This window comes from Armigeres subalbatus, chromosome 2 (genome assembly GCF_024139115.2).
Source record: "Armigeres subalbatus isolate Guangzhou_Male chromosome 2, GZ_Asu_2, whole genome shotgun sequence".
Classification (NCBI taxonomy): domain Eukaryota; kingdom Metazoa; phylum Arthropoda; class Insecta; order Diptera; family Culicidae; genus Armigeres; species Armigeres subalbatus.
The window spans coordinates 285,739,733-285,767,135 of NC_085140.1; the positions used below are offsets into that span (position 1 = coordinate 285,739,733).

Here is a 27,403-nt window from a genome sequence, read left to right on the forward strand (position 1 = left end):
GGAATTGATCGCCGTGCCGTGGAAGAGGCTTTTGCGCCTTTTAAGAGGGAGACAGCGAGGATTGGACTCACGATCAATACCAGCAAAACGAAGTACATGGTCGCTGGCAATCACCCACGTTGATTAGTGGTGGTGGTAGCGAAATAGTGCTGGATGGTGAAAAATTTGAAGTGGTAGAAGAATTTGTGTATCTTGGAACATTAGTGACGTGCGATAATGATGTTACCCGCGAGGTGAAAAGGCGTATTGCAGCTGCAAATAGGGCTTATTACGGACTTCGTAACCAGCTTAAGTCCCGTAGTCTGCAAACGAAAACAAAACTCGCGCTGTATACTACTCTGATTCTTCCGGTGGCTTTATACGGCCATGAGACATGGACGTTAAAGGAGGCTGATCGGAGAGCTCTCGGAGTGTTTGAGCGTAAGGTGCTGCGGACAATACTCGGCGGTAAACAAGAGAACGGTATCTGGCGGCGTCGCATGAATCACGAATTGTACCAGGTGTATAAAGGGCTGGATATTATTAAGCTTATACAACACGGCAGACTACGGTGGGCTGGTCACGTTGTTCGTATGCCGAAAGAACGACAAGCGAAGATAATATTTAGTAGAGAACCCGGAAGAGGCCGCAGGCTTCGTGGAAGGCCGCGTACACGATGGCTTTTTGCAGTTGAAGAGGACCTGAGGGCGCTCAATGTTCAGGGCGACTGGAAGCGATTGGCCCAGGATCGAGTCCAGTGGAGAAGGATACTCCATTCGGCGTAGGTTCATCGAAGAGCTGTAGCCCATCAAGTATCAAGTAAGTAAGTATCAATTAATTTCACATTCAATCGGTGTTGTTCATTGCTGATGCAAAACCAATCAATTAATTTGATATCATGTGAAAACTGAATTATGTGTTATCAAGACTATTCTAGGACTTAAATTCATTTGATTAAAACTACAAATAACACATTTATAAAGCAATCAGATGCCATATTTTCTCATACTTGAGTCGACTTAAGTTGAATCGAGACACTGAAGACGACCTTACAGTTGAGGTCGAAATAGGTATCTGTAAAGATTACAATGTGGTGAAATTAATTGTAATATTAGTTAACTCGTCTTATGATAGGTGAAATTTCGACTTATTCTTTGATTATGCATTTTGTACCCCATGCTTCTATTTACCCCGGTTTATTATTTCCCATATGAATTTATACACAAAATGGACAATATGAAAACAATACAGATGGACGTTAGAGAAAAAAAGAAAAACAAGGTATTTCCCAATCAAAATATTTCACCACAGCAGCAACACATCAAATAAATCAAGCTTTCAACATGGTTACATGGTCAACGCAATTCCTTTGGGGCTATCCTGAAACCATGTGATTTTTTGGAAGGAGCGAAGGTTTGCTGTATAACAAGATAATGGATCGACATGTACCCCTGAGGCTCTGTCAATGCTGAACCCAACATAAACTCCAATATCGCATCATTATGACGTTAAAATACAACATTTACAGATACTCAAAAGGGAAGTTAGTTAGAAAAGAGATGGAAGCCACGGTGCCCCGGTGGACCGTTATTATAAAATAAAAATGTCCATCAAAACCTAGTACAGGGCTCTATTCCTATGGTAATTCTGCACCTCAGGATCAATTTTTAAAAAAATTCCTAGGAGGAATCTCGAGAAATCTTGATTTGAAGTTTTTAGTTAAGAAATTTCAAAAGAATCCGTATAAGAATCCAAAAATATCACCAAAAACCCTGATTAATCCACCTAGATAGATGTCCTTCAATTCTTCTTGAACCTGCCGGTCGGAAGTAACCACCAGCTTTACAGGGTTGCTGTCCGGCATTCTTGAAATATGCCCTGCCCATCGTACCCTTCCAGCTTTAGCTACCTTCTGGGTACTGGGTTCGCCGTAGAGCTGGGCGAGCTCTTGTTTCATCCTTCGCCGCCACACTCCATTCTCTTGCACAACGCCAAAGATGGCCCTAAGTACGCGTTGCCGTTATTAGAACTATAAATATTTACAACTGACTTATCTTACCAAACTGACTTAAGTATGTTTTTGTATGGCTAACTTGCTCGAGTTTAGTATAAGTGTTGCTTTCAATGTTTAATAGAATGAAAGGTAAAAATTAATTTTAATTTAGTGTTTATGTTCATAATGGAGAGAAGTAAGACCAGAGTTCGTGTAGAATAATAGTAGTTAGAAGCTTTTATACTCGATCGCAGCACTTATTAACCGATCTTTGCTGCCAAATCTCGTCAAAGTTCTAATCAACAGACTAGAAAAAGCATGTTTGATATGTAAGCCAAAACCTGTTCCGGTACCTCTACAGAACTCTGAAACATGATAATTCAAGATATGATACTTTGACGTGAATGGAAGCTGCGGCTTTTTCCAGCTGCTAGCAAAGCCATCAATTGCTTCCTCAAAACCATGCTCGAGTTTCAAAGAGCTGTATCTTGCGTACATTTTTTTGAAATCATTCAGAACCTGCTGATTGAAATATTAATTAGAAAATTGTTAATATAGTAATGACGTAATCCGAAAGATCGGGATTCTAGTGAACTCTATGCAATTTGTTGATGCCTCATCTGTACTTGGTTCACCCATAAATTTACTCAACATGGCGCTTCTCGAGCAACTTTGAATTGGATTAACAATTCCGAACTAGATGTGTAGTGACAGAGATAAGCAAAGGTTCATTTTGTTTCTTTATTAAAGTGTTTTTAAAAGTTCAAAAATTGAATATTTCTTCGTCGTAACCGAAACCCCAAAAGAATATGCACAAAGCTTATAATTTTTTTTCTTTCTCTTGTGCATTTTACCTGATGTTTTCCTTGGTTCTCGAGATCTCATTCTATATGCCGAGCTCACTCTTGAAAATGGTAGCTTTTCCTTACCGCCATCTTTGGAGTCATTACCAGTCCGATGATCCTTTGGCGGGGAAATATCAGAATATGATAAAGCTCCGTCAATTCAATTGTTACAGCATCTGACGAAGATCTAACCTGTTATATAATGCTAAACAACTACACTACTTTAAACAAAGCTATTGGTTTTTTTTATCATTTTTTTCCATACTCTAATCTTTACTTCTGATGCTCGAATACATTTGTGAATACAATAGAGAAAATACATACTTTAATCTGAATGGCATTCAACAAAGAATCTGCAGCCTGCACGTGAATTAATGAATGGTTCTGAACGAGAGGTAGCATTCTTGAAGATAAACGGCTTCAAGCCATACAAAAAGTCAGTTTGGTGAGCTTAATCAGTTGTAAAAATTTATAATTGTAATAAAGGCAACAAATGCAAACTGGTTGAAAACAACTTGGACCACTTTTTGGACGGCTTTGAAGGTATTTTGGGGATATTATTGAATTAAAATATAGATTCTTTTGAAATTTCTTAATTAAAAACTTCAAATCAAGATTTCTCAAGATTCCTTCTAGGGAATTTTTAAAAAATTGGTCCATAGGTGCAGAACTACCACACGAATCGAGCCCCTTGGTTTTGATGGACATTTTTATTTTATAATAACAGTCTACCGGGGCACCGTGGGAAGACAAAAAAACGAAAAAAATGAAGTATGTTGCGGAAAAAAGAAGAATGAAGTAAAAATAACAGCGAAAGACGAACGAAAGAAACAGGAAAGAGAAAAGGAAATCAAGAAGAGGAGAGGAGTGAGGAGGAGGGATTCAGAAGGTACAAGAAAGAAGGAAACAGATAAAAGGAAAAAGGAAGAAGAAAGAAAATAAAAAGGAATTAGGAAACAGGAAGAAAGGAGAAAAAAGAGAAAAAAGTTAGAAAAAGGAAGAGGAAAGAAAGAAGAGAAAAATCGAGAAATAAAAGAGGAAAGAAGTGAAAGTTTTTTTAATGCTCAGCACTGTCTTTTATGAACATATTTGCTTGTAGATAAGGCAAAACTTTCCATACACTGGCCAAATATGTACATGATCTGAATGAAGGAACCATATCCTCATTTGTCTTATCATAAAAAACGTATGCTTTAAAAGAGAAAATTAGGGCAAGAGAGGATGCTTTACAACGGAACGGGTTAATACTTCAAAAGTAGGGATTATATTCGGCCCTAGGGGGCACCTCGTACAAAAATGCGTAATGGCGGACGTATTACAATTCCAATCAAAACTCATTGATACAGTTTTGATACAAAAATTTATATTGCACATATTATGCAATGGGATCAATAAATCCCAATTGAATTCTGCCATCCACAACCAACACAATGTACGAAAGGCTGCGGAACAAAAGATCGAACGTGCAAAACATCGAATAAATAAAACAATTTTTTTTCACTAATGCTCGGTTGCTTCGTTGCAAGAGGATTAGAAGCATCCTTCTACGCATCTCGGAAGCCTTCTTCCAAGCAGTTTGGAGGCCTCCCTAGCAGCACACATATTCCATACAGGTTACTGCAACTCATATGTGACCAGATTTAGTCGCAATCAAGTTGCTGCAACCAGATTTGCCTGACTTGTGCTGCTCGGGCTCCTTTCAAGAGGCTTGGAAGCCTCCTCCTTTCAAGTGAATAGGTTGCCTCCTTTCAAGTGAATAGGTTGCCTCCTTTCAAGAGGCTCGGAAGCCTCCTTTCAAGAGGCACGGAAGCCTCCTTTCAAGAGGCTCGGAAGCCTCCTTTCAAGAGGCTCAGGAAGCCTCCTTTCAAGAGGCTCAGGAAGCCTCCTTTCAAGAGGCTCAGAAGCCTCCTTTCAAGAGGCTCTGGAAGCCTCCTTTCAAGAGGCTCGGAAGCCTCCTTTCAAGAGGCTGGAAGCCTCCTTTCAAGAGGCAGGAAGCCTCCTTTCAAGAGGCTCAGAGCCTCCTTTCAAGAGGCCTGGAAGCCTCCTTTCAAGAGGCCTGGAAGCCTCCTTTCAAGAGGCCTGGAAGCCTCCTTTCAAGAGGCTCGGAAGCCTCCTTTCAAGAGGCTCGGAAGCCTCCTTTCAAGAGGCCTGGAAGCCTCCTTTCAAGAGGCCTGGAAGCCTCCTTTCAAGAGGCCTGGAAGCCTCCTTTCAAGAGGCTCGGAAGCCTCCTTTCAAGAGGCCTGGAAGCCTCCTTTCAAGAGGCTCGGAAGCCTCCTTTCAAGAGGCTCGGAAGCCTCCTTTCAAGAGGCTCGGAAGCCTCCTTTCAAGAGGCTCTGAAGCCTCCTTTCAAGAGGCTCTGAAGCCTCCTTTCAAGAAACTCAGAAGCTTCCTTCCAAGAGGCTCAGAAGCCTCCTTCCAAGGGTATCAAAAGCCTCCTTTCAAGAGGCTCAGAAGCCTCCTTTCAAGAGGCTCAGAAGCCTCCTTTCAAGAGGCTCAGAAGCCTCCTCTCAAGAGGCTCAGAAGCCTCCTTTCAAGAGGCTCAGAAGTCCCCTTTCAAGAGGCTCAGAAGCCTCCTTTCAAGAGGCTCAGAAGCCTCCTTTCAAGAGGCTCAGAAGCCTCCTTTCAAGAGGCTCAGAAACCTCCTTTCAAGAGGCTTAGAAGCCTCCTTTCAAGAGGCTCAGAAGCCTCCTTTCAAGAGGCTCAGAAGCCTCCTTTCAAGAGACTCAGAAGCCTCCTTTCAAGAGGCTCAGAAGCCTCCTTTCAAGAGGCTCAGAAGCCTCCTTTCAAGAGGCTCAGAAGCCTCCTTTCAAGAGACTCAGAAGCCTCCTTTCAAGAGGTTCAGAAGCCTCCTTTGAAGAGACTCAGAAGCTTCCTTCCAAGAGGCTCAGAAGCCTCCTTTCAAGAGGCTTAGAAGCCTCCTTCCAAGGGTCTCAAAAGCCTCTTTTCAAGAGGCTCAGAAGCCTCCTTTCAAGAGACTCAGAAGCCTCCTTTCAAGAGGCTCAGAAGCCTCCTTTCAAGAGGCTCAGAAGCCTCCTTTCAAGGGACTCAGAAGCCTCCTTTCAAGGGACTCAGAAGCCTCCTTTCAAGGGACTCAGAAGCTTCCTTCCAAGAGGCTCAGAAGCCTCCTCCCAAGAGGCTCAGAAGCCTCCTTTCCAGAGGCTCAGAAGCCTTCTTTCAAGAGGCTCAGAAGCCTCTTTTCAAGAGGCTCAGAAGCCTCCTTTCAAGAGGCTCAGAAACCTCCTTTCAAGAGGCTCAGAAGCCGCCTTTCAAGAGGCTAAGAAGCCTCCTTTCATGAGGCTCAGAAGCCTCCTTTCAAGGGACTCAGAAGCTTCCTTTCAAGAGGCTCAGAAGCCTCCTTTCTAGAGGCTCAGCAGCCTCCTCCCAAGAGGCTCAGAAGCCGCCTTTCAAGAGGCTCAGAAGCCGCCTTTCAAGAGGCTCAGAAGCCTCCTTTCAAGAGGCTCAGAAGCCTCCTTTCATGAGGCTCAGAAGCCTCCTTTCTGAGGCTCAGAAGCCTCCTTTCAAGAGGCTCAGAAGCCTCCTTTCAAGAGGTTCAGAAGCCTCCTTCCAAGAGGATCAGAAGCCTCCTTCCAAGAGGATCAGAAGCCTCCTTCCAAGAGGATCAGAAGCATTCTTTCAAGAGGCTCAAAGGTCTTCTTTCAAGAGGCTCAGAAGCCTCCTTTCAAGAGACTCAGAAGCCTCCTTTCAAGAGGCTCAGAAGCCTCCTTTTAAAGAGGCTCAGAAGCCTCCTGTCAAGAGGCTCAGAAGCTTCCTTCCAAGAGGCTCAGAAGCCTCCTTTCAAGAGGCTCAGAAGCCTCCTTTCAAGAGGCTCAGAAGCCTCCCTTCAAGGGACTCAGAAGCCTCCTTTCAAGGGACTCAGAAGCTTCCTTCCAAGAGGCTCAGAAGCCTCCTCCCAAGAGGCTCAGAAGCCTCCTTTCCAGAGGCTCAGAAGCCTTCTTTCAAGAGGCTCAGAAGCCTCTTTTCAAGAGGCTCAGAAGCCTCCTTTCAAGAGGCTCAGAAACCTCCTTTCAAGAGGCTCAGAAGCCGCCTTTCAAGAGGCTAAGAAGCCTCCTTTCATGAGGCTAAGAAGCCTCCTTTCATGAGGCTCAGAAGCCTTTTTTCAAGGGACTCAGAAGCTTCCTTTCAAGAGGCTCAGAAGCCTCCTTTCTAGAGGCTCAGCAGCCTCCTCCCAAGAGGCTCAGAAGCCTCCTGTCCAGAGGCTCAGAAGCCTCCTTTCAAGAGGCTCAGAAGCCTCCTTTCAAGAGGCTCAGAAGCCTCCTTTCAAGAGGCTCAAAAGCCTCCTTCCAAGAGGCTCAGAAGCCTCCTTTCAAGAGGCTCAGAAGCCTCCTTTCAAGAGGCTCAGAAGCCTCCTTCCAAGAGGCTCAGAAGCCTCCTTTCAAGAGGCTCAGAAGCCTCCTTTCAAGAGGCTCAGAAGCCGCCTTTCAAGAGGCTCAGAAGCCGCCTTTCAAGAGGCTCAGAAGCCTCCTTTCAAGAGGCTCAGAAGCCTCCTTTCATGAGGCTCAAAAGCCTCCTTTCAAGAGGCTCAGAAGCCTCCTTTCAAGAGGCTCAGAAGCCTCCTTTCAAGAGGTTCAGAAGCCTCCTTCCAAGAGGATCAGAAGCCTCCTTCCAAGAGGATCAGAAGCCTCCTTCCAAGAGGATCAGAAGCCTCCTTTCAAGAGGCTCAAAAGTCTTCTTTCAAGAGGCTCAGAAGCATCCTTTAAAGAGGCTCAGAAGCCTCCTTTCAAGAGGCTCAGAAGCCTCTTTTCTAGAGGCTCAGAAGCCTCCGTTCAAGTGGCTCAGAAGCCTCCTATCAAGAGGCTCAGCAGCTTCCTCTCAAGAGGCTCAGAAGCCTCCTTTCAAGAGACTCAGAAGCCTCCTTTCTAGAGGCACAGAAGCTTCCTTTTAAGAGGCTCAGAAGCCTCCTTTCAAGAGGCTCAAAAGCCTCCTTCTAAGAGGCTCAGAAGCCTCCTTTCAAGAGGCTCAGAAGCCTCCTTTCAAGAGGCTCAGAAGCCTCCTTCCAAGAGGCTCAGAAGCCTCCTTTCAAGAGGCTCAGAAGCCTCCTTTCAAGAGGCTCAGAAGCCTCCTTTCAAGAGGCTCAGAAGCCGCCTTTCAAGAGGCTCAGAAGCCTCCTTTCAAGAGGCTCAGAAGCCTCCTTCCAAGAGGCTCGGAAAGCTCCTTTCAAGAGGCTCGGAAGCCTCCTTTCAAGAGACACAAAAGCATCCTTTCAAGAGACACAAAAGCATCTTTTCAAGAGGCTCAAAAGCCTCCTTTCGGGAAGCTCAAAAGCCTTCTTTTCTATAGGCTCAAAAGCCTCCATTTCTAGAGGCTCAAAAGCCTCCTTTCAAGAGGCTCGGAAGCCTTCTTTCAAAATCCTTTCATGAGGCTCGGAAGCCTTTTTTCAATAGGCTCGGAAGCCCCCTTGCAAGAGGCTCAGAAGCCTCCTTTCAAGAGGCTCGGAAGAGCAAGCCTCTTTTCAAGAGGTTCGGAAGCCTCCTTTCAAGTGGATAGGTTGCCTTCTTTCAAGAGGTTCGGAATTCGTCTGTCAAGAGGCTTGGAAGCGTCCTTTTAAGATGCAAAGGAAGACTCCTTTTAAGAGGGTCGAAAACCGCCTTCAAGAGGCTCGGAAGCCTCTCTACAAGAGGCTCAAAAGCCTCTAATCGAGAGGCGCGGAAGCCTACTTTAAAGGGATTCAAATGCTTAAAGGAGCTTCTTTTCAAAGGGCTCGGAATTATTCTTTCAAGAGGATTGGAAGCCTAATTTCGAGAGGGGGTACCTCAATTAATGCAAAAGTTCTAAGGGGTACCTCTCAAGAAAAAGGTTGAGAACCGCTGTCCTAGTTGAAGGCGAGATAATGTGTCATATGCGTCTCGTAATAATTTACAATTTTTCAAGGGATCTGGATTTAAAAATCTCCGTAAACCGATACGTCTATCGCTTAATAGTGTATCTTTCTTAGCAGCAGGAACTATGTCCAAGGTCTTGACGATCTCTCCTCAGGTCATTGTGATTTGTGTGGTTTGCCAATGTAGAGGACAAACCACACAAAAAGAAAGAGACAGAAGGTTTGTGCAAGCCTAATAAACCGCCTATAAAACCTATCTGCGATGAATTACATCCCCGCAAAGCTAGAGCACCACCAACGAGCTGGAAACCGGTTTCATAGTGCTAGGCGTTTCTTCAGCTATAGCGTAATCAGCATGCACTGCCATCACCAAGGACGACTCGACGACGAGGAAGAAGCGTTCTGTACCCAACTGGAGCAGACAATGGATGCCCATTGCGGCACGTCAAAATCGTCATCGGCGTTATACCATTCGGGTAGGAAAGGAGGAAATGTACAGACCGGTGATCGAATCGGACAGTCTGCATACTGTATCGAATGACAACGACCAACGCTGCATAAACTTGGCAGCCTCCCGCGGAAGCACTTTCTTCTTCCACAAGAATATCCACAAAAACACATGGAGATCACCTAACCAAGACACGGAAAACCAAATCGACCACGTTCTAACCGACGGTAAATTTTTCTCAGACATCACGAACGTTCACACTTACCGCAGTGCGAGTATTGAATCCTACCAATACCTCGTTGCAGTATGCCTGTGCTCAAAACTCTCAAAGGTGTTCGAAGTCGAAGTTTAGTTCGAAGGCAACTACAAAACGGTAGACTAGTCCATGGCTACGACCAGCAGCTGAAAATGGCACCAGGCATTGAAAGCATGAGTGAAGCGGACGAGTATTGATCTAATTCAATCATAGCATTCTACGCCAGTGAGTGAACAGCCTTGCTCAGATGGATGCAAAACAACGGTTATGAGCGACCATTGCTGCGTAAACAACGAGCAACAGAGTTCGCTAATCCAAACTTGGTATGGTATCCATGGAAGCTACGACTTGAGCATTCGTTTTACGCTTACTCTACTAGAATAAAACGATTGTACGACAATTCCCCGAAAACCAATTCCCCGAATGCAATTTTCCCGAATGAAATTTCCCCGAATAACATTTCCCCGAACGTAACATTTCCCCGAATGTAACAATTCCCCGAATACAACACTTCCCCGAATGCAACATTTCCCCGAATTGTTTTCATAGTGCAGATAAAATTAAAACTGAAAAAGAAATAGGGTAATTCGCCAAATGTTGAACGGCTAATTTCTTCGCCTATTGTTGAACGCACGTGCATTTCTTATGGGCGTTCAACAATAGGCAAGAATTTTAGCCGTTCAACATTTGGCGGTTTCCCCTATGCGTCGTTTTACATAAAGTCGCATCATTGGCTTTTGACATAATTTTGAGCTGCAACAAAAGTGAGGATCGCGGGACAATTTGCTTAAAAATTGTAAAAAAAAATTAAGATTGTTGGTCATTGGGCCGAAGACCAAAGTGAGAAGTGAGAAATAAATAGTGAGTAGTGAAGAGTGAGAAGTGAGAAGAACGTAATGAAAAGTGAGAAATGACAGATGAGTATGAGAAGTGAGAAATTAGAAGTGACATATGGGATGTGAAAAGTAAGATGTGAGAAGTGAAAGTAAGATGAAGAAGTGAGTAGTGGGAAGTGAGAAGTGAGGCATGAGAAGTGAGAAGCGAAAAGTAAGAAATGAGAAGGAAGTACACAGTAAGAAGTGAAAAGTTTGGAGTAAGAAGTGAGAAGTGAAAAATATGATGCGAGAAGTGTGAGTGAGGAGCGAGAGAGGGCGAAATACGAAGTGAGATGTAGGAAGAGAGAATGGAAAAATGAGGAAGGAGGATAGAGATAAAGGAAGAAAATTAATCCGTTTTCCGGTATAAGGCGAAGGAAAGGGATAATGCTTTTTTTATTGATAATCGCTTCGCCCGGTTTTAGGGGAAGACGAGTTGTAATGCCTTTTTAAAATGAACACGTTTGCCCGATATAAGACAATGAGGGTAGATGGACCCTTCTTCAATTGAACACGTTTGCCTGGAGATATTAATTACCATGTGATTTTTCTTTGAATTATTTAGGATTTTTTAAAACATGTTGCATAAACTTTGGTGGCAAATTGAAGTCACACGATCAAAATTACAAGCGAAAAAACGTGTAAACACAGAATCCTGCGTAAAAGCAAGATTTTTCGAAATGTCCATGGGAAATGCTTCGTTAATTTCACGGCAATTTCTTCGAAAGTTGTAATATTTGTAATATTTAACAAATGGTTGACTTGGATTGACAGACATACATTATTCATACAGTCTATCGAACCAAACAAAAAATGTAGCTAAATAAGCGATCAATAAAATGCCCTTACGGCTATCACCAGCACTTTAAAAATTCCTCATCGTCAACGAATGAAATATCAGTATGCAAATTCAGTAGATATGCAAAACATTGCGAGCCAACACCCGGATAACAATCCGATTGTGGAGGCGGTGCTGAAGTGGCATCGGCATAATGAAATGTAAATCAACGGTGTTGTTCGATGGAAAACGGTTTTTTACCAACCCAATGAAAAATGGACATTTTCCATAGAAAATTGAAAATTCAAAAAAGGGCTACACATGAATTGGAATGAAAGCTGTATATCAAAGTTATCACAGTAGACAATCGCTAATTAGGGTTTATTTCGTTTGAGTGCTTTTTTATTGCTTATTAAAAAGCTGCAATTTATCAAAATGATATGTCAAAAGCGCTTGAACGTTACAATTTCTCGTTTAGTGCGTCCAATAAATTTTGTCGCGTAAAGTATTCATTTGTTCAATGCATAAAATTAACAACATTAACGCTTGCAATACTTTTATTTCACTTCAAAGATTAACATGAAATTCACCTGAATCTCAACAGCAGAACTGCTCGGTCATCATTCCTCAGATTGTCCGTGTTTTATCATTGTTCAACTGACAAAATTAAAAAAATATCATCAATGATGCTGACTTTCAACGAAAAATTGACAAATTTTATAATAGATATCCAAATCATCTGTTTGATATAATGTAAAAAATGTAACATCACATCATTTACTCGGGAGTACATCATATTTTGTACAAAATATTATCTGCAAGCTGGGTCAGGAACGATTTAGTAATAATCAATTACTCTTACACGATGAAAACACTTTACGTGACGTATGTGTATGATGACCCAATCAAGAAGTCGACTCGAATTCGAATTATTACAAAAACAGTTTCTAATTTTTACTCTGAGAAAGATAGGTTGGTCAACTTTACCATTCCCCTCATGTAAATCTCGGTGCAGACTAGCTGATGTTGAAACACTTGAGAAAAGAAAAGTCAAAGGCTGTGGAAATGACACTGGTCAGCAGTAAATAAAGTATGCGGGATGTTCATATGCTGCATTTGTAGTTCACGGCCTTAGAAATCGACTGGTGACTGCCACAAGATGATTGATTCGGAAAATTCCAAAATTATTTGGCCGCAAAATAGGTGTGGTTTCGTCGATCGTGAATTGTCCTAAGCGTTTACATTGAAGCCATTTATGTAATTTTTATCCATACATCCCTGCAAGGTTCAAATACAAGAAATGTAAGCTTTTTGTACAGATACTGTACAAAAATAATACAAAACTGTAAGATTTCTATACAATGGTTGCATTAAAATCTCTCTCTCTGAAAAAAGTTTTATACAATTTCTGTGAGGTGTTTATGCAGAATTGTATTAAAATCAGCCATCCGTTTATTTTGTGTATAAGTTAGTACTAAGTTGTTTGGACAACCTGATATTTGTATACCTACAAAAGTGTTTTCCAGAGGAACATGAGCTTTTCATAGGGCTTGGTAAGTGGGGATATTAATCCAAAACAACTTAGCGTTCTATATGTAAAGCACACAACTTTTGTGAACTCTTTGAGAGTTTTGCCTTAACTATTATATTATTCATTATTCGGGGCCCTCCTTAGCCGTGCGGTAAGACGCGCGGCTACAAAGCAAGGTCATGCTGAGGGTGGCTGGGTTCGATTCCCGGTGCCGGTCTAGGCAATTTTCGGATTGGAAATTGTCTCGACTTCCCTGGGCATAAAAGTATCATCGTGTTAGCCTCATGATATACGAATGCAAAAATGGTAGCTTGGCTTAGAAACCTCGCAGTTAATAACTGTGGAAGTGCTTAATGAACACTAAGCTGCGAGGCGGCTCTGTCCCAATGTGGGGATGTAATGCCAATAAGAAGAAGAAGAAGAAGAAGATTATATTATTCATGGTTTGAAGATGTTCAAATAGAGACGAATGGCGCATTTTTGGTTCAAAAACTCCTTGTGATTAAATAATTGATAAGTATGGCCTCATTACTAGCCTCATTACGATAGCCAACTAGTACAAAACTTTTGATCAGGTCTAGGAAAGTACATAATTATTGTACAAACATGTCAACATTTGTATAACAACTTGTATTAAACCTGAAGCTAATTGCATGTTGGGAAGTACGTGTTGGTACGTCGCGAATATACAAATATAAACCATTTATAAAACACATGAAGTTTCTGCTTTCTTTTTCTGTATCATATCACTAATTCTTATTTTTTCATGGAATATTTGTTCTATTCATTTACATAATATAAATATTTCTTGAAAGAAAACAGAAAATATATTTTTCATGGGCAATTTATTTTGCTGTCTACCGAAGCGGCGAAAACATCGCCGCTCTTTTCACGCTATTCAGTGAACTTTTCCTTCTATTTGCTGGACATTCGCAGTTCTTCTTTATTTGTTTGCAAAACATTTCAGTCGATTTGTCGGCAACCATGGTCGATGATTTTATTTGATCAACAGGTGTTTTTTCCTTCAAGGCAGTAATCGTTCAGAATAAATCAATTTTTTCATTACTTTTTAGAAGGTTATTATTGACATTTATCAACATATCTTTGCATTACAATTCAATAATGTAATTGCAGTCCGAATCTATTAATTTCGAATATAAATGATTAAACTCAATGAAATACTTGAGGTTAAAATTGTGCGGCTTCAATACTTGACATTTTATAAAGCCTTTACGCAATTACTAATTGAAAGCTTTCTAAGATCCACGTGATACATTCAATGGAAGCACTCCACCCGATAATTCAACCCCAATTGATCGCCCATATACGCACAAACCTTGAAGCACCGTCCTCAAGGTAAACCCCATAACGCACTCACCTCGGTTAGGATAATCAGTCCAAAAATAGCAAAAAATGCTATCACAATCAGGAAGCTCATGCCGGCCCGTTCCCGGGCGCCCCAGGAGGTCTTTTTAGCGCGTTTGCTTCGAGATGACATGGAGCCCCCCGTTAGTTTCGATGGGGGGCTCCCACCGCCGTACATAATATGATTCTATCGGCTGGGAGTGGAAACGTGTTGGTACCGCACTTGACGCAAGACGGCACACCGCCGCCGCCACAGTTGAGCCCCACCGGGGGCTTGACTTGCTGTGTTGGGACGTGACCTGGAGCGGAAAGGGGTTGGGGGTACTTTTCTGGTGCGTGTGGGCAAGCTTGATGGCTTTCTCGGAAACTTTTGGGAGGGTCTATTGCGAAACGGAGGTGTATGTGCTGGATATGTCTCCTCGTGGATCCTCTTATCGTTGAAGAGTGTCGATGCTAATGGTTTCCCATGACCGTATCAGAAACGACGACGGCAGCTGTTGCGCTATCATTTCGTTGTGCTGTTGCCTTGTTGCCTGTTGTAGTGAAGAGAACGGATATAAAAGGATTAATCATTTGCATAAAATATTGGCGAAACTAATAAAGCTTGGTATAGTAATATGGTACCACTGATGGAAAAATCGATTATTTAATTATTCTGGCGAATTTTCCTAAAGCGTATTTTAATAATAAAGCACAAGAACTTGTAAAGTATTTTATCAAAACCACACAAATGGATTGCAAAATCGAAGAAGAACTTTAATTTCAATAAAAGCTAATAATTTGCCGGAATTTCGTTTCAGTTCTGAAATATATTTCGTAAGCTTCAACATCCAATGCACATCTTTCACGTTTGTTTGTTTTGTAATTTACAAGGATGTTGTCTATATGGCAAACATGAAACGGTGTCTGAACAATACCCACTTCAAACAAGAGCCAACCTAAGTCGGGCTGAAAATGAACGAACGGCAAGGCATCAGAAGACAGGCGATGAACAAAAATGCGACCAGCAGACTTTACTCAAAGATAGAAGCATAACTGAAACATTACTGCTAATGAAAGTCTTGCCTATTTTGGACTGCAAACTCTTGTTAACATGTTCTAATGATATACGGAAGTACTCAATACAAGAGAGATTAGATTCAGTACATATGGACGTTACTCCCCAGCAAAGACAAATTCTCATATGATAGCGAATAGATGTATAAAATATGAGATATGTGGATCTATGTTTGCCCAATCAGTTAAGACACAGTATTACTAAGATGAAGGTGGCGGATTCGATCCACGATCGACTTATCTGAACATACTGATTGGCAATAAAAGCTGTCAGTAAATAACTTTAAAAGTCCATCGTGATCACAAACTTGAGAGTCAGGTTAGAAAATAAAAGAAAATTCCTTTGAGCATCAAATATGATAATAGCTTACACTGAAATAAATGCTGAAATTATTTTAACTATGAAATAGTTCTTAAAATAACTATTTCAGTATTTTGTTGAAATAATTTCAGGGGTTGGGCAGATTGATCGGGACAGGCTAAATTTTATCGTAATTCAAATGACCATAACTCTGTGAAAAATCAACCAATTTCTTTGGTTCTTACAGTGTTCAACTGGAAAATTAATCATGTTTTGGGAAACTGTTCCAAATCCATGTTCAGACCGCTGGACACCGGAGAAAATCCGGATTATTTGAGGGCATGTCAAAAATGCTATATTTTGAGCGCTTGTATTTTTTGCTTTGTTGTTTATATTTTTTACATAAACTAGAGGTCTTCCTGAGTTGATTGATATATTGATGTCACAGATCGGACAACAAAAACCTGAGATATATCCGTTTCCGTAAAATCCGTGAAACCGGTTCCACCCATTGTCGCATGCACGATATTGTTCTAGTAGGCAGCGTTCTTGCACCAAGTGATATCCTGTAGTTCTGAGCAAATATTTTTATCACAATTCTCGCTTAATTTTTCAACAGGACCTAAGTAACATTTTTTCATGAATTAATTTGAATACTGCAATCAATAGCTTTCATGGTGTTTTGTTGATTGCGCTATTCAAATTAATTTATGTACACACTTAAAATAAATCGCAGATTTCTGTGAAATTTCACCGAAATCTCAACAGCAGAACTGTTCGGTAAAAATTTTACAGATTTTTTGGAAGTTTTGACAGTTGAACAAAGGAAAATACCGCAGAAAATCGGTGAAATAATTACCGAACAAATCTGCTGTTGAGATTTCGGTGAATTTAAGAAAAATTCACCGAAATCTGTGAAATGATTTAAGTGTGTAAAAAATGTTACTAAGATCCTTTTTAAAAGTTAAGCAGTAGAGAGTCAAAAGTGGCAGTAGAGGTGTGTGCCGGTCCGAAAATCGTCGGTGACGACGACGCACAATGGTCGGATTTGTCAAATTTTACGAAATAATTCGATAACTCAAAAACCATCATTGCTACAGTTTTTTTACAAGAAAATTATCTACAAGAAAATATCTATTTTTGGTGTAAGTTGTTTTTTTTTTGAAGGACTACGTCGTCTACTTTTCGTTGTTTCTGACAAATATCGACAATGCTACTACCGAGCTGGATAATGAAAGGATGGTTTATCCATGCCTTGGTGCACCTATCGGTGATTGTATAAGCGTTGTAAAATTAGTTGCGAAGCAAACGGACTGCAAATTCCTGGATTTTAACTCATTCAAAGTTGTCTTGAGAAGTAGATGGAAAGATTTGGCCATGCGCGCTTCAACATGGCCGGATGAACTCAATTTCCGTGAATTTATTCTACGAATAAAAAATATCTGGAAGCCTTGAATTAACGGAACACCGTGGCGACTACTCCAATGAATATGTTTCAAAGTGATGTTTTTTTTTTATTATTTGTTATGATGTTTTTTCTCCTTTTAGATTGTCCAATTTGATGTGTAATTTGTTAATTTTAACGCTTAATGTTTCCATAATAAGTTTGTGATCATTTCATTAGATTTAAGATACAGCAGTCTGTGCTACAAATGTTGAAAACGTAGACAAGAATAAATAAATAAATTTATTAATTTTAAAACGAGTATCGGACAAATGAAATAAATCGAAGCATTTCGATCCAATCGATTCTGCAAGTCTAATAGCTCGATGACGCGTTTCATCCCAGCAAAAAAATCATCTTTTTTCATCAAGGTATAAGTTTTTTGTTTTTTGATTAAATCACTTGTGGTTTTCAGGAGCCTCTTCGTAATAAGGTAAAGATTTTACGTGTTACTAATGAGTCACATAGAATGACGGATCTAGATGAAATTGCTACAGTAGCTTCTAGGAGCAAAAACTCCAAGGTGCAGCCCAATCGGGTTGTACGCAAAGGTGACGTAGGACTACGTAGCTATTCGAAATTGATAGTACCATGGAATCAATGTTCTGCCTAAGATTGTGTGAGCTGACAAAGTGACGACCTATTTCAGCGACCTTCTCTGCAGGAGTTATCAAGCGATCCATAGAGCCATTATTGTCTAGTGGGATCAAAGGTGGAATGGGCTGAGGCTTGGATTTTAGTAGTTTGGTCCTTTTCCAGAACGGCTTGGCATAATCCTGGAGAGTGCGGATCTTATTTGAGATATCGTTATTTTTGAGGTCCACCATTCTGGCCTGGATATTTTTTGTGATTCGATTGCAACGTGCCTCAAGTTCAGGCAGTCCAGTACGCTGGAACTGCCTGCGAGTGAAATTCCGCAATCGAATTAAATCTTTGGTGAGTGTATCGATGTTTAAGGAGTTGCTTACCTGCCGAGCCGTCGGTACGTGTTGTTCCTGGGCCGCCTTGATCGCCTCCTCGATAGCGCAAAGCTGGCGGTCGATACTTTCCGGCGTCTCCGGACGCACCTCGTAATCGACGATGTTATCAATGCACTGCTGAAACCGCTGCCAGTTCACTCGGTGGTAGTTTCACCGTAACTGCTGGTGCCGATTGACCGAGGAGCCCAGTTCCCCCACCACCAGATAGACGAGACGTGGTCACTCAGGTTTGTTATGTAGAGGTCGAGGGTTGCGTGGACACCGGACCGACTCAGCCGAGTGGGGGAATCCGGGCTCAAGATCGTGTAGTGGCCTTCCTCCATGTCGTTGCTCCAGATGGTGCCGTTTCGATTGCCGCGACTGTTGCCCCAGGCTTGATGTTTGGCATTGAGGTCGCCGGCAATGATAAACTGACCTTGCCTCCGCGTAAGCTTGACGATGATCCATCGCCGGCTTTGGCTTGCGTTGGACAGTATGCCGCGATGAGCGCGATTGTGCCGACCGAAGTGGTGATTTCGACACCGATCGCCTCGATGACACTGAGCTGGAAGCTTGGAAGCAGACGACAGTTGATGTTGTAGCGAAAAGCGATGGCCACACCGCCTCCCCTGGTCAGCCGGTCGAGTCGCACGATGCGGAAGTCCGGGATGTTGACGTTTACCTCCGGTTTTAGGTGCGTTTCGGTGATGAACGCCACGTCTATTTCCTTCTCCTCAAGGAAATCCTTCGGCTCAATTATTTTGCTCTTTAGCGAGCAAGCGTTCCAGTTGACAAGGTCCACCCTAGCAGCTATTTTCAATGATGAACATGCCAAGAGTGAAGACCTGGTAGAAGCAGTTTTTGCAGCCGCGCGCGCCGGACAGCAGCTTTCTTGAATTCAATAAGTTAAGCCCGTTAGCCCCGCCCCTGTGTGATCTAAAATGAGTAAAAATATAATGTGCATTCATAACGATTACTGAAGAGGCGGGGCGCGCGCGAGCTTTTGTGATCGAGATTCCGCAAACAACGGACCGTTCGGAGAATGACAAATTCTAAAAATCCTATGAAATTTTCTCGCAAGCTTCTGAATTTTGTTATGAGATGTTGGTTATCTAAGATACGTATTTTTGCGAAGAATAACAACAGAAATTAGACTCAAGACGAAGTTTCTTCATATTACCAAACATTATCTCTTGGTATCTGTCTGTCCGAGCGACGTTCACCGATGGGTGGCTGCTGTAGATAGTTTCCACTCAGGTGGCGTCTTCATTGATTTTATGCAAAAGCCACCATTTTATACGAAAGAAGGTTGATCCGGCTATCCAAAATATTTTTTTTCTTCAAAGTGCAAAACTCAATCGTCGCGTCGGAGGGAGATGATGCAGTAAATTTGAATGGATGGAATCACTAACAGAAACCAAGCTTCCACGCCAAACGCCGATGCCACCAAAACAGTCCATTTTCGCAATTGAACCTTTCTTTCAGAAAATTCTGGCCCTGTGAAGAACCGATTTTCTTTCCCCAATGTGCCTTTCCAACTAACTGACACCATAATTTGTAATAAATTTTCAGCATCGCCACTTTGCGGTGCGGAATCGCAACAGTAGTATAACAGACAAACAGACATAACACATTGAACATTCGTTCATCAAATTCATCGTCGTACGAACACTAACGACATTTGTTGTTTTATCTAAGTTGGGCAAATCATGAACCAGGTGGCGGTAGTGAGCAAACGTCAAACCCGATCAAAGACGATGCGCGCCCCACAAGTGACGATTGGCCAACTAATGATTATTCAAATTGACCAGTATATCTGTGAACGATGATAATTTCACAAATGTTATGTCTGTTTGTCTGTGGTACTATTTTTATAGTCAACCTTTTCTTCATATGAAATGGTGGTTCTTTGAGGTTGAATGATCTGCAGCAACACACTGAGCGCCAAAACCAATGCGATGGATTTGTTACCAGCGCCTCCGTGATGCTGTGTCCGCCTTTGATGCGTCCGCTCTGCGTGAAATTTTATTCAAACTGAGGATTAGATCCAAACCCGCAAGTGATGCCTGTGCTAGTGATTGGTTAGTTTACCTATTTCTAAACTTTTTATCAATTATCGATAATAAATAGTTGAAAATCAGAATACAAAGAAGCGTTGACTCATCCTTGATCGAATGGTCCAAAAAAATTGAAAATCCATCGAGAAACGGCTGAGATATTAAAGTTTGAAGACTATCATATTTGCGTGACGGTCCCCGATTTTCGCAAATGTACCCCAATATAGAAAAGACAGACGTAGTCCTACGTCAAAATTGAGAAAGCTTTATAGCTGATCGCAGACAACAACATGTGTGTCATTCCTGCTGATAGACTCGGTACCCGCAATTTAATACATCCATCGCTTGCAACAATATCTAAACATGGTTTTTCGACGAAACTGATCAAACTAATACTTATAATAATAGCTAATACTTAATACGTTGAATTTGAGAATTCGGACGGCAGACGATGTGTAAACCTCGTTTGTAACTTAAGATGGATTCAAGCAAGGGTATGCACTTTCCAACGTACGTTTAATTTTGCAATCTGGGGTGTGATCAGGAGATCCAGTATGCGGAAAAACGGCGCTATCATCACACGTTTGCATATGCAGATGACATCTACCTCATTGGAATCCATTGCAGAGCGTAGTGAATGTATTTGTCGTACTGAATAGACTGTCAGACGCGCACTCGATCCCCTGTGATCGCCTCTTAGGAACCATATTGTTCTCAAATTGGTATTGCGTCCGCTTTCGTGTCACTCAAATAGTTCGCTATTTCAAAAGCATTAATAAAATCCAAAGATTTTAGAACATTTGATTTGTTTCTATTGAATCGAGAAGTTAGCATCATACTGGGTAGAATTCTCTTTTGAAACGAATTGATATGAATTTTATAGAATATGTAAGTATAAAAATGCTTTCAAAATGTGTATCGTAATAAGGTGTCTCAACTAAGAAGTAACGGACGGCAATTGTGTCAACTGCAAAATAAAATATGAAAATATTGACTTATGGACTTTCCTTCAACGCAGAATGAACTAAGCTCAATCATTATTGAAACGATAACCGTGTGAATCCTGGAAAGTGTGCCTCTAATTTATCATTGTTTCTCGACATTGTTATACAATCACAAATTGAATTCAGCAATTAGTAACGAAAATATGAATCAAAACCATACAAATGTCACACAAATTGCCACATGTTCCTCCGTGGACAGAATTTGTAATCAATGCTGACAAAACCTACAATCAGGCCACAATTTTCGTACAGATTAAACCCGAAAACAAAAGCATAGCATAGCCACCCACCTCATACCAACGCCATCGTTTGCTTTCCTGGTGCAAATTTTCAGTCCGACTGATTGCACAACCAGGAAACCACAAAGCCGACTGCACAGCTGCTGTGGTGTAGATGAGGTGCAATAGGACACGACATCACCCACAATTCTTTTCCAAATTGGCGTCGCTTGTTTCTCCGGTCCGGTTGGAGCTTTGTCTTGCAAATGATAGACCTACAACATCGCATTCATTATTCCATTTGTTCCCTCGTTGTTGGGCTGTATGGCACTGGAAGTCATCTAGAAAACACGTAGAGGCTTGCGCTAGAGAATCAGGAATAAATGGTACTATTATTTAGTCATAACATTTCACTTGAAGAAATTTTATATGCCAAATGTTCAAAAAATGATGTAGGCTGATAGTGCAAATTTTATCAATAATAACTGCCACTGCCACCAAATGCCACTAACTCTTTAATAACTTGCTGCTCGAGCACCTAATGTTCACATACAAGTTTTAACACTGGTTTGGTACCGCCAGCCAGCCGCCCCCTCCATGTGGTTAATGTACATTCGCATTCTATGCTGGTCGAAAAAAATATAGGTCATGTCTCAGTTGCACTTTTCCCTGTGGATGTGAATCCAGACTAGCCGTGCCTTCAACAACAACAGCCTGTGGTAGAAATACAAGACAGCGATGTAAAAAGTTCGCCTACACCAAGAAGAGGGGGTCAATGGAAACATTACCTAGTGTGGTTTAAATATACATGAGCAAAGACATTTATCATCGATGACAGAACATTCACATCTGAACCCTAACGTAATACAATTGAACTTTAAAATTTCACAACTATCGAAAATCCAACTGCAGAGATATCGCAAAGCTTCCGCCGAATCTTACTGGTAAACTTTACTGAGTCATCGGTAGGTAATCAAAGTTGCGTGCTCCTACCTACGCAATGAGGTCGGGTCTGAGCTTGACGACCGATTGACAAATAGCACACACAACCTCACTTGATCAGTAAAATTGCTGATGAAGAATATGTGTAGCTGCAAGACATTCTAAATACTCACGCTCCTCTAAACGTGTGCTATACACAGTGTGTTGGCTTGACAAATGGATTGTGTGTGATTCGACTATGCGCCCAATTTGGAAAGCCTGCGGCCTCTTCCGGGCTCTCTACTAAATATTATCTCCGCTTGACGTTCTTCCGGCATACGAACAACGTGTACAGCCCACCGTAGTCTGCCGTGTTGTATAAGCTTAACAATATCCAGCCCATTATACTACTGGAACAACTCGTGATTCATGCGACGCCGCCAGATACCGTTCTCCTGTTTACAGCCGAGTATTGTCCGCAGCACCTTACGCTCAAACAGTCCGAAAGCTCTCCGATCAGCCTCCTCCAACGTTCATGTTTCATGGCTGTATAAATCCACCGGAAGAATCAGAGTAGTATACAGCGCGCATTTTGTCTTCGTTTGCAGACAACGGGACTTAAGCTGGTTACGAAGTCCGTAATAAGCCCTTACACTTGACTTCGATCCGTCCAACGTTCTACGAATCAGTCGTATCAGTTTCGCCAGAAAACCATGATCAAGCATAATTTGCCACAATCCATTCCATTTCACTGAATCGTACGCCGCCTTGAAATCAATAAACAGATGATGTGTCTGCAAGTTGTACTCCCGTAGTTTATCAAGGATTTGTCTCAGGGTAAACATTTGATCGGTCGTTGATCGGCCCTCAGGAAAACCTGCTTGGTATTCGCCGACGAGGACTCTTCAAGCGGTTTCAATCTGTTGACGGGACATAATTTTGTACGCCGAATTAAGGAGAGATATTCCTCGGTAAATGGGCCCTCCTTAGCCGTGCGGTAAGACGCGCGGCTACAAAGCAAGACCATGCTGTGGGTGGCTGGGTTCGATTCCCGGTGCCGGTCTAGGCCATTTTCGGATTGGAAATTGTCTCGACTTTCCTGGGTATAAAAGTATCATCGTGTTTAGCTTCATGATATACGGATGCAAAAATGGTAACTTGGCTTAGAAACCTCGTAGTTAATATCTGTGTAAGTGCTTAATGAACACTAAGCTGCGAGGCGGCTCTGTCCCAGTGTGGGGATGTAATGCCAATAAGAAGAAGAAGAAGATTCCTCGGTAATTGGCGCACTCCAGTATGTGCCCTTTGTTAAAGAGAGGGCAAATGAGGCCGTCCAACCAGATATCAGGCAATTCCTCGTCTCCCATATTGCTACATAATATGGTGCAAAACTTCATAAGGATCGTATAAAATGTCACTTAAGATGTTAAATTTTAGCCCATTATGTACTTCCCCATACAATATGTACTGTACGTATATCGCCTCCAATATCAAGATCTGTTTGGGCGACTTCAATGCGAAGATCGGATCCGACAACTCGAACCATGAGCGCATTATGGGACGCCATGGTCTCGGAGAAATGAGCGAAAACGGAGAGCTGTTCGCAGAATGTTGTGGTAATAACGACATGGTGATCGGGGGATCGCTCTTCCCTCATCGACCGGTTCACAAGGTCCCGTGGATCTCCCGTGACAGCTTTACAGAAAATCAAATCGACCACATCTGCATCAGCCGAAAATGGAAACGGAGCCTTCTTGATGTACGGAATAAACGTAGTGCCGATATCGCGTCTGACCACCACCTCCTCATCGGCGAAATACGCCTACGCATTTCGAGGATTTGTCGGCAGGAGGACGACGATTCAACACACGCCGACTGGAAGATGAAACGGTCTTCGTTGAAAAACTGGAGACGCGTGCTGCAGATATTCCGGAAGGTGGCAGCGTGGAAGACCAATGGACTGCCATCAAGAATGCCTTCATCGCCACCAGCGAGAACAATCTGGGCGAACTACGCACCCAGAGAAAACAATGGATCACCGATAAGACCTGGAGGAAGATAGAGGAGCGAAGAGAAGCCAAAGCCACGATAGAGCGATCGAAAACCAGAGGAGCCAAAGTCTTAGCCCGTCAACGATACGCGGCTCTTGAGAAGGAAGTAAAACGCTCATGTCGACGGGACAAGCGAGCGTGGGCAGATTCTTTGGCCGACGGAGGAGAGAGAGCCGCCGCAACCGGGGACATTCACCTCCTCTACGATATCTCACGACGCTTAAGCGGGGCGAAGATGAATGCAACGATGCCTGTGAAAGACGCGAATGATCAGTTATTGACCGACCCAACTGACCAGCTGAAACGCTGGTTCGAGCACTTCGAACAAATTTTTCAAGTGCCCGCCAGGCCATCACCACCTTGGCATGATCTGCCTAGGATCTGACGTATAACACGCGTCAATACCGAAGCTCCATCACTGCAAGAGATTCAAACAGCCATCCAAAGCATAAAATCGAATAAAGCCCCAGGTGGTCGACCGCATATCAGCCGAGATGCTCAAAGCTGACCCCATGACATGCGCTCGACTACTGCATCGTTTATTTCGTACTATCTGGGACACTGCAACTTTCTCGGTCGACTGGATGCAAGGTATCTTAGTGAAGGTGCCCAAAAAGGGTGACCTGACTGTATGCGATAACTGGCGAGGCATTATGTTGCTGTGTACCGTTCTCAAAGTTCTGTGCAAAATTATCCTAGCCCGGACTCAGGAGAAGATCGATGCGACTCTCCGGCGGCAGCAAGCCGGATTCCGTGCCGAAAGATCCTGAGTGGACCATATCGTCACGCTCCGTATCATCCTGGAGCAAGTCAACGAATTCCAAGAGTCCCTCTATCTGGTGTTCGCTAACTACGAAAAGCTTTCGATCATCTCAATCACGAGAATATGTGGGGCGCCCCTAGACGCAAGGGGGTTCCTGAGAAAATCATCGGCCTCATCGAAGCACAGTACGAGGCCTTTTCGTGTAAAGTGCTGCACAATAGGCTCCTGTCCGACCCTATCCGGGTCGTAGCTGGTGTGAGGCAAGGATGTATTCTATCACCGTTACTGTTCCTCATCGTAATCGATGAGATTCTGGTAGATGCGATTGACCGTGAACCAAACCGCGGGCTGTTATGGCAGCCTATAACCATGGAGCACCTAAACGACTTCGAATTGGCTGATGACGTTGCACTCCTCGCGCAACGGCGCTCTGATATGCAAAGTAAGCTCAACGACCTTGCCGAGCGCTCCTCCTCGGCAGGTTTAGTCATCAACGTCAACAAAACCAAATCGTTGGATGTAAACACGGTGACTCCTTCCAGTTTCACAGTAGCCGGGCAACCAGCGGAGAATGTTGAAAGCTTCCAATATATTGGTAGCCAAATGTCGTCAGACGGCGGTACCAAGATCGACATAGGCGCACGGATCAAGAAAGCAAGGGCTGCCTTTGCGAGTTTAATAAATATCTGGAAAAACAGGCAGACAAGTGAACGCACCAAAATACGAATTTTCAACTCTAACGTGAAATCTGTGCTGTTATACGCTAGCGAAACATGGTGTGTATCAGTGGAGAACACTCAACGGCTGCAGGTGTTCATCAACAGATGCCTGCGGTATATAATTCGGGCCTGGTGGCCTCACAACTGGATCTCAAACAACGAGCTCCATCGTCGTTGTCACCAGAGGCCAATAGCAACAGAAATTCGGCATCGGAAGTGGGGCTGGGTCGGCCACACTCTACGTAGGGGCGGAAACGAAATCTGTAAACAAGCATTAGACTGGAACCCAGCGGGACATCGCAGCAGAGGCAGACCCAGAGGCTCATGGCGGCGAAGCCTCAATAAAGAAATAAAAGAAGTCGACCGAAATCTAACCTGGCAACAGGTTAAAGCGATAGCCGGGCAACGCTCAGCATGGAGATCTTTCAAGTCGGCCCTTTGCACCACCGGAGGTGTACAGGATCCATAAGTAGGTAAGTAAGTACCTTGTAGGCGGCGTTCAGCAATGTGATTGCGCGGTAGTTGCTACAATCCAGCTTATTGCCCTGTTTGTAGATGAGACACGACACCTTCCACCCACTCCTGCGGCAGAACCTCATCCTCCCAAACCTTGTTAATTACCCAGTGCAACGCTCTAGCCAGTGCCTCACTACCGTGTTTAAACAGCTCTCCTGGTAGTTAGTCAACTCCAGGGCTTTGTTGTTTTTCTGTCGGCCGATCTTCTCTTGGATTTCCTGAAGATTCGGAGCCGGAAGTCGCATGTCCTGCGCGCGTGCTCCTAGGTTCATTACCATACCGCCACAGCTGTCTGCCACATCGCCATTCAGGTTCTCTTCGTAGTGCTGTCGCCACCTTTGGATCACCTCACGCTCGTTTGTAAGAAGGTTCTCGTTTATGTCCTTACACATTTCGAGCTGTAGCACGTGGTCTTTACGTGAACGGTTAGACTTCTCATAGAACTTTCGTGCGTTGTTAGCGCGGCGGTACAGTTGCTCCGTCTCTTCACGGCCTCGATCTTCGTGCTGGCGCTTTTTTCTCCGAAAAATCGAGTTTTGTCTGTTCCGCGCCCGTTTGTATCGTGCGTCGAAGGGTGTCAGTATTGCCGTCATCCATTACTACACGCGCCGGCAGCGGCGAGAACTGGAAATGTTTCGTTCTCTGAGGCAACGGAGAGTCACACGTATCATCGCTGCAACCAATCCGTACTTTTCCGCATCATTCCAGTAACTATACGGGGACCATCGAAATCCATTCACACCTTCGCCTTTTTGGACGAGGGCTCGTCTGCCACTTTAGCGGAAAAAGATCTAGCGAAGCAGTTAGATCTAAAAGGCCCGGTAATACCACTGTGCTTAAAATGGACTGCCGATTTTACACGCTCCGAAGACAGTTCGCGAATCGTTACACTTGAAATCTCCGAGTTGGGTTGCCGGAAAATATACAGATTGAACAATGCAAGGACCAAGGAGTGCCTGAATTTTTCCTACTACATGGCATAATAATTATGCATGATGTAAGGCGAAGCGGGGTGAGGTGGGACGAGTGCGTGGATAACCGAGTTGTATATCGGTGGCGGAAATGGATCGAGCTTTTTGACGGAGATGTAGATACCTCGATGCTACTCCAAGGATGCCAGCGCGGAATTGTATGGCACATTGCAAGCACGTGCATTCGTCGACGTCAGCGAGATGGCGTATTCGGCTGTCGTATACTTCAGGATCGTTGATACGGAAGGCAATCCACAATGCTCTCTCGTGACTGCTAAAACTAAGGTTGCGCCGATCAAATACGCCTCCATTCCACGTTTGGAACTGATGGCAGCCGTTTTGTGAGCACGATTACTATCATTCGTAGGCGAGAATCACACCGTCCGAATACACCAACGCTACACCAACGTTGGTCAGATTACAAAACCGTTTTGGCCTGGCTTTGCTCCGATCTCCGCAGATACTCGCAGTTTATTGCTTGTCGGGTTAGCGAAGTTCTCTCGTTGGCAAAGGA

General features: G+C 43.1%; 1 protein-coding gene across 2 annotated transcripts in view; it reads right to left on the reverse strand.

Moving 5' to 3' along the window:
- Positions 1-27,403, reverse strand: part of LOC134212338 (uncharacterized) — a 50,741-nt gene that overhangs the window by 16,150 nt on the left and 7,188 nt on the right. For both annotated transcript variants that reach the window (XM_062690099.1, XM_062690100.1), the window contains exon 2: positions 13,923-14,442. In XM_062690099.1, coding sequence (XP_062546083.1) covers positions 13,923-14,087 — 165 coding nt within the window. In that variant the 5' untranslated portion in view covers positions 14,088-14,442. The remainder of the gene's footprint in view (positions 1-13,922; positions 14,443-27,403) is intronic.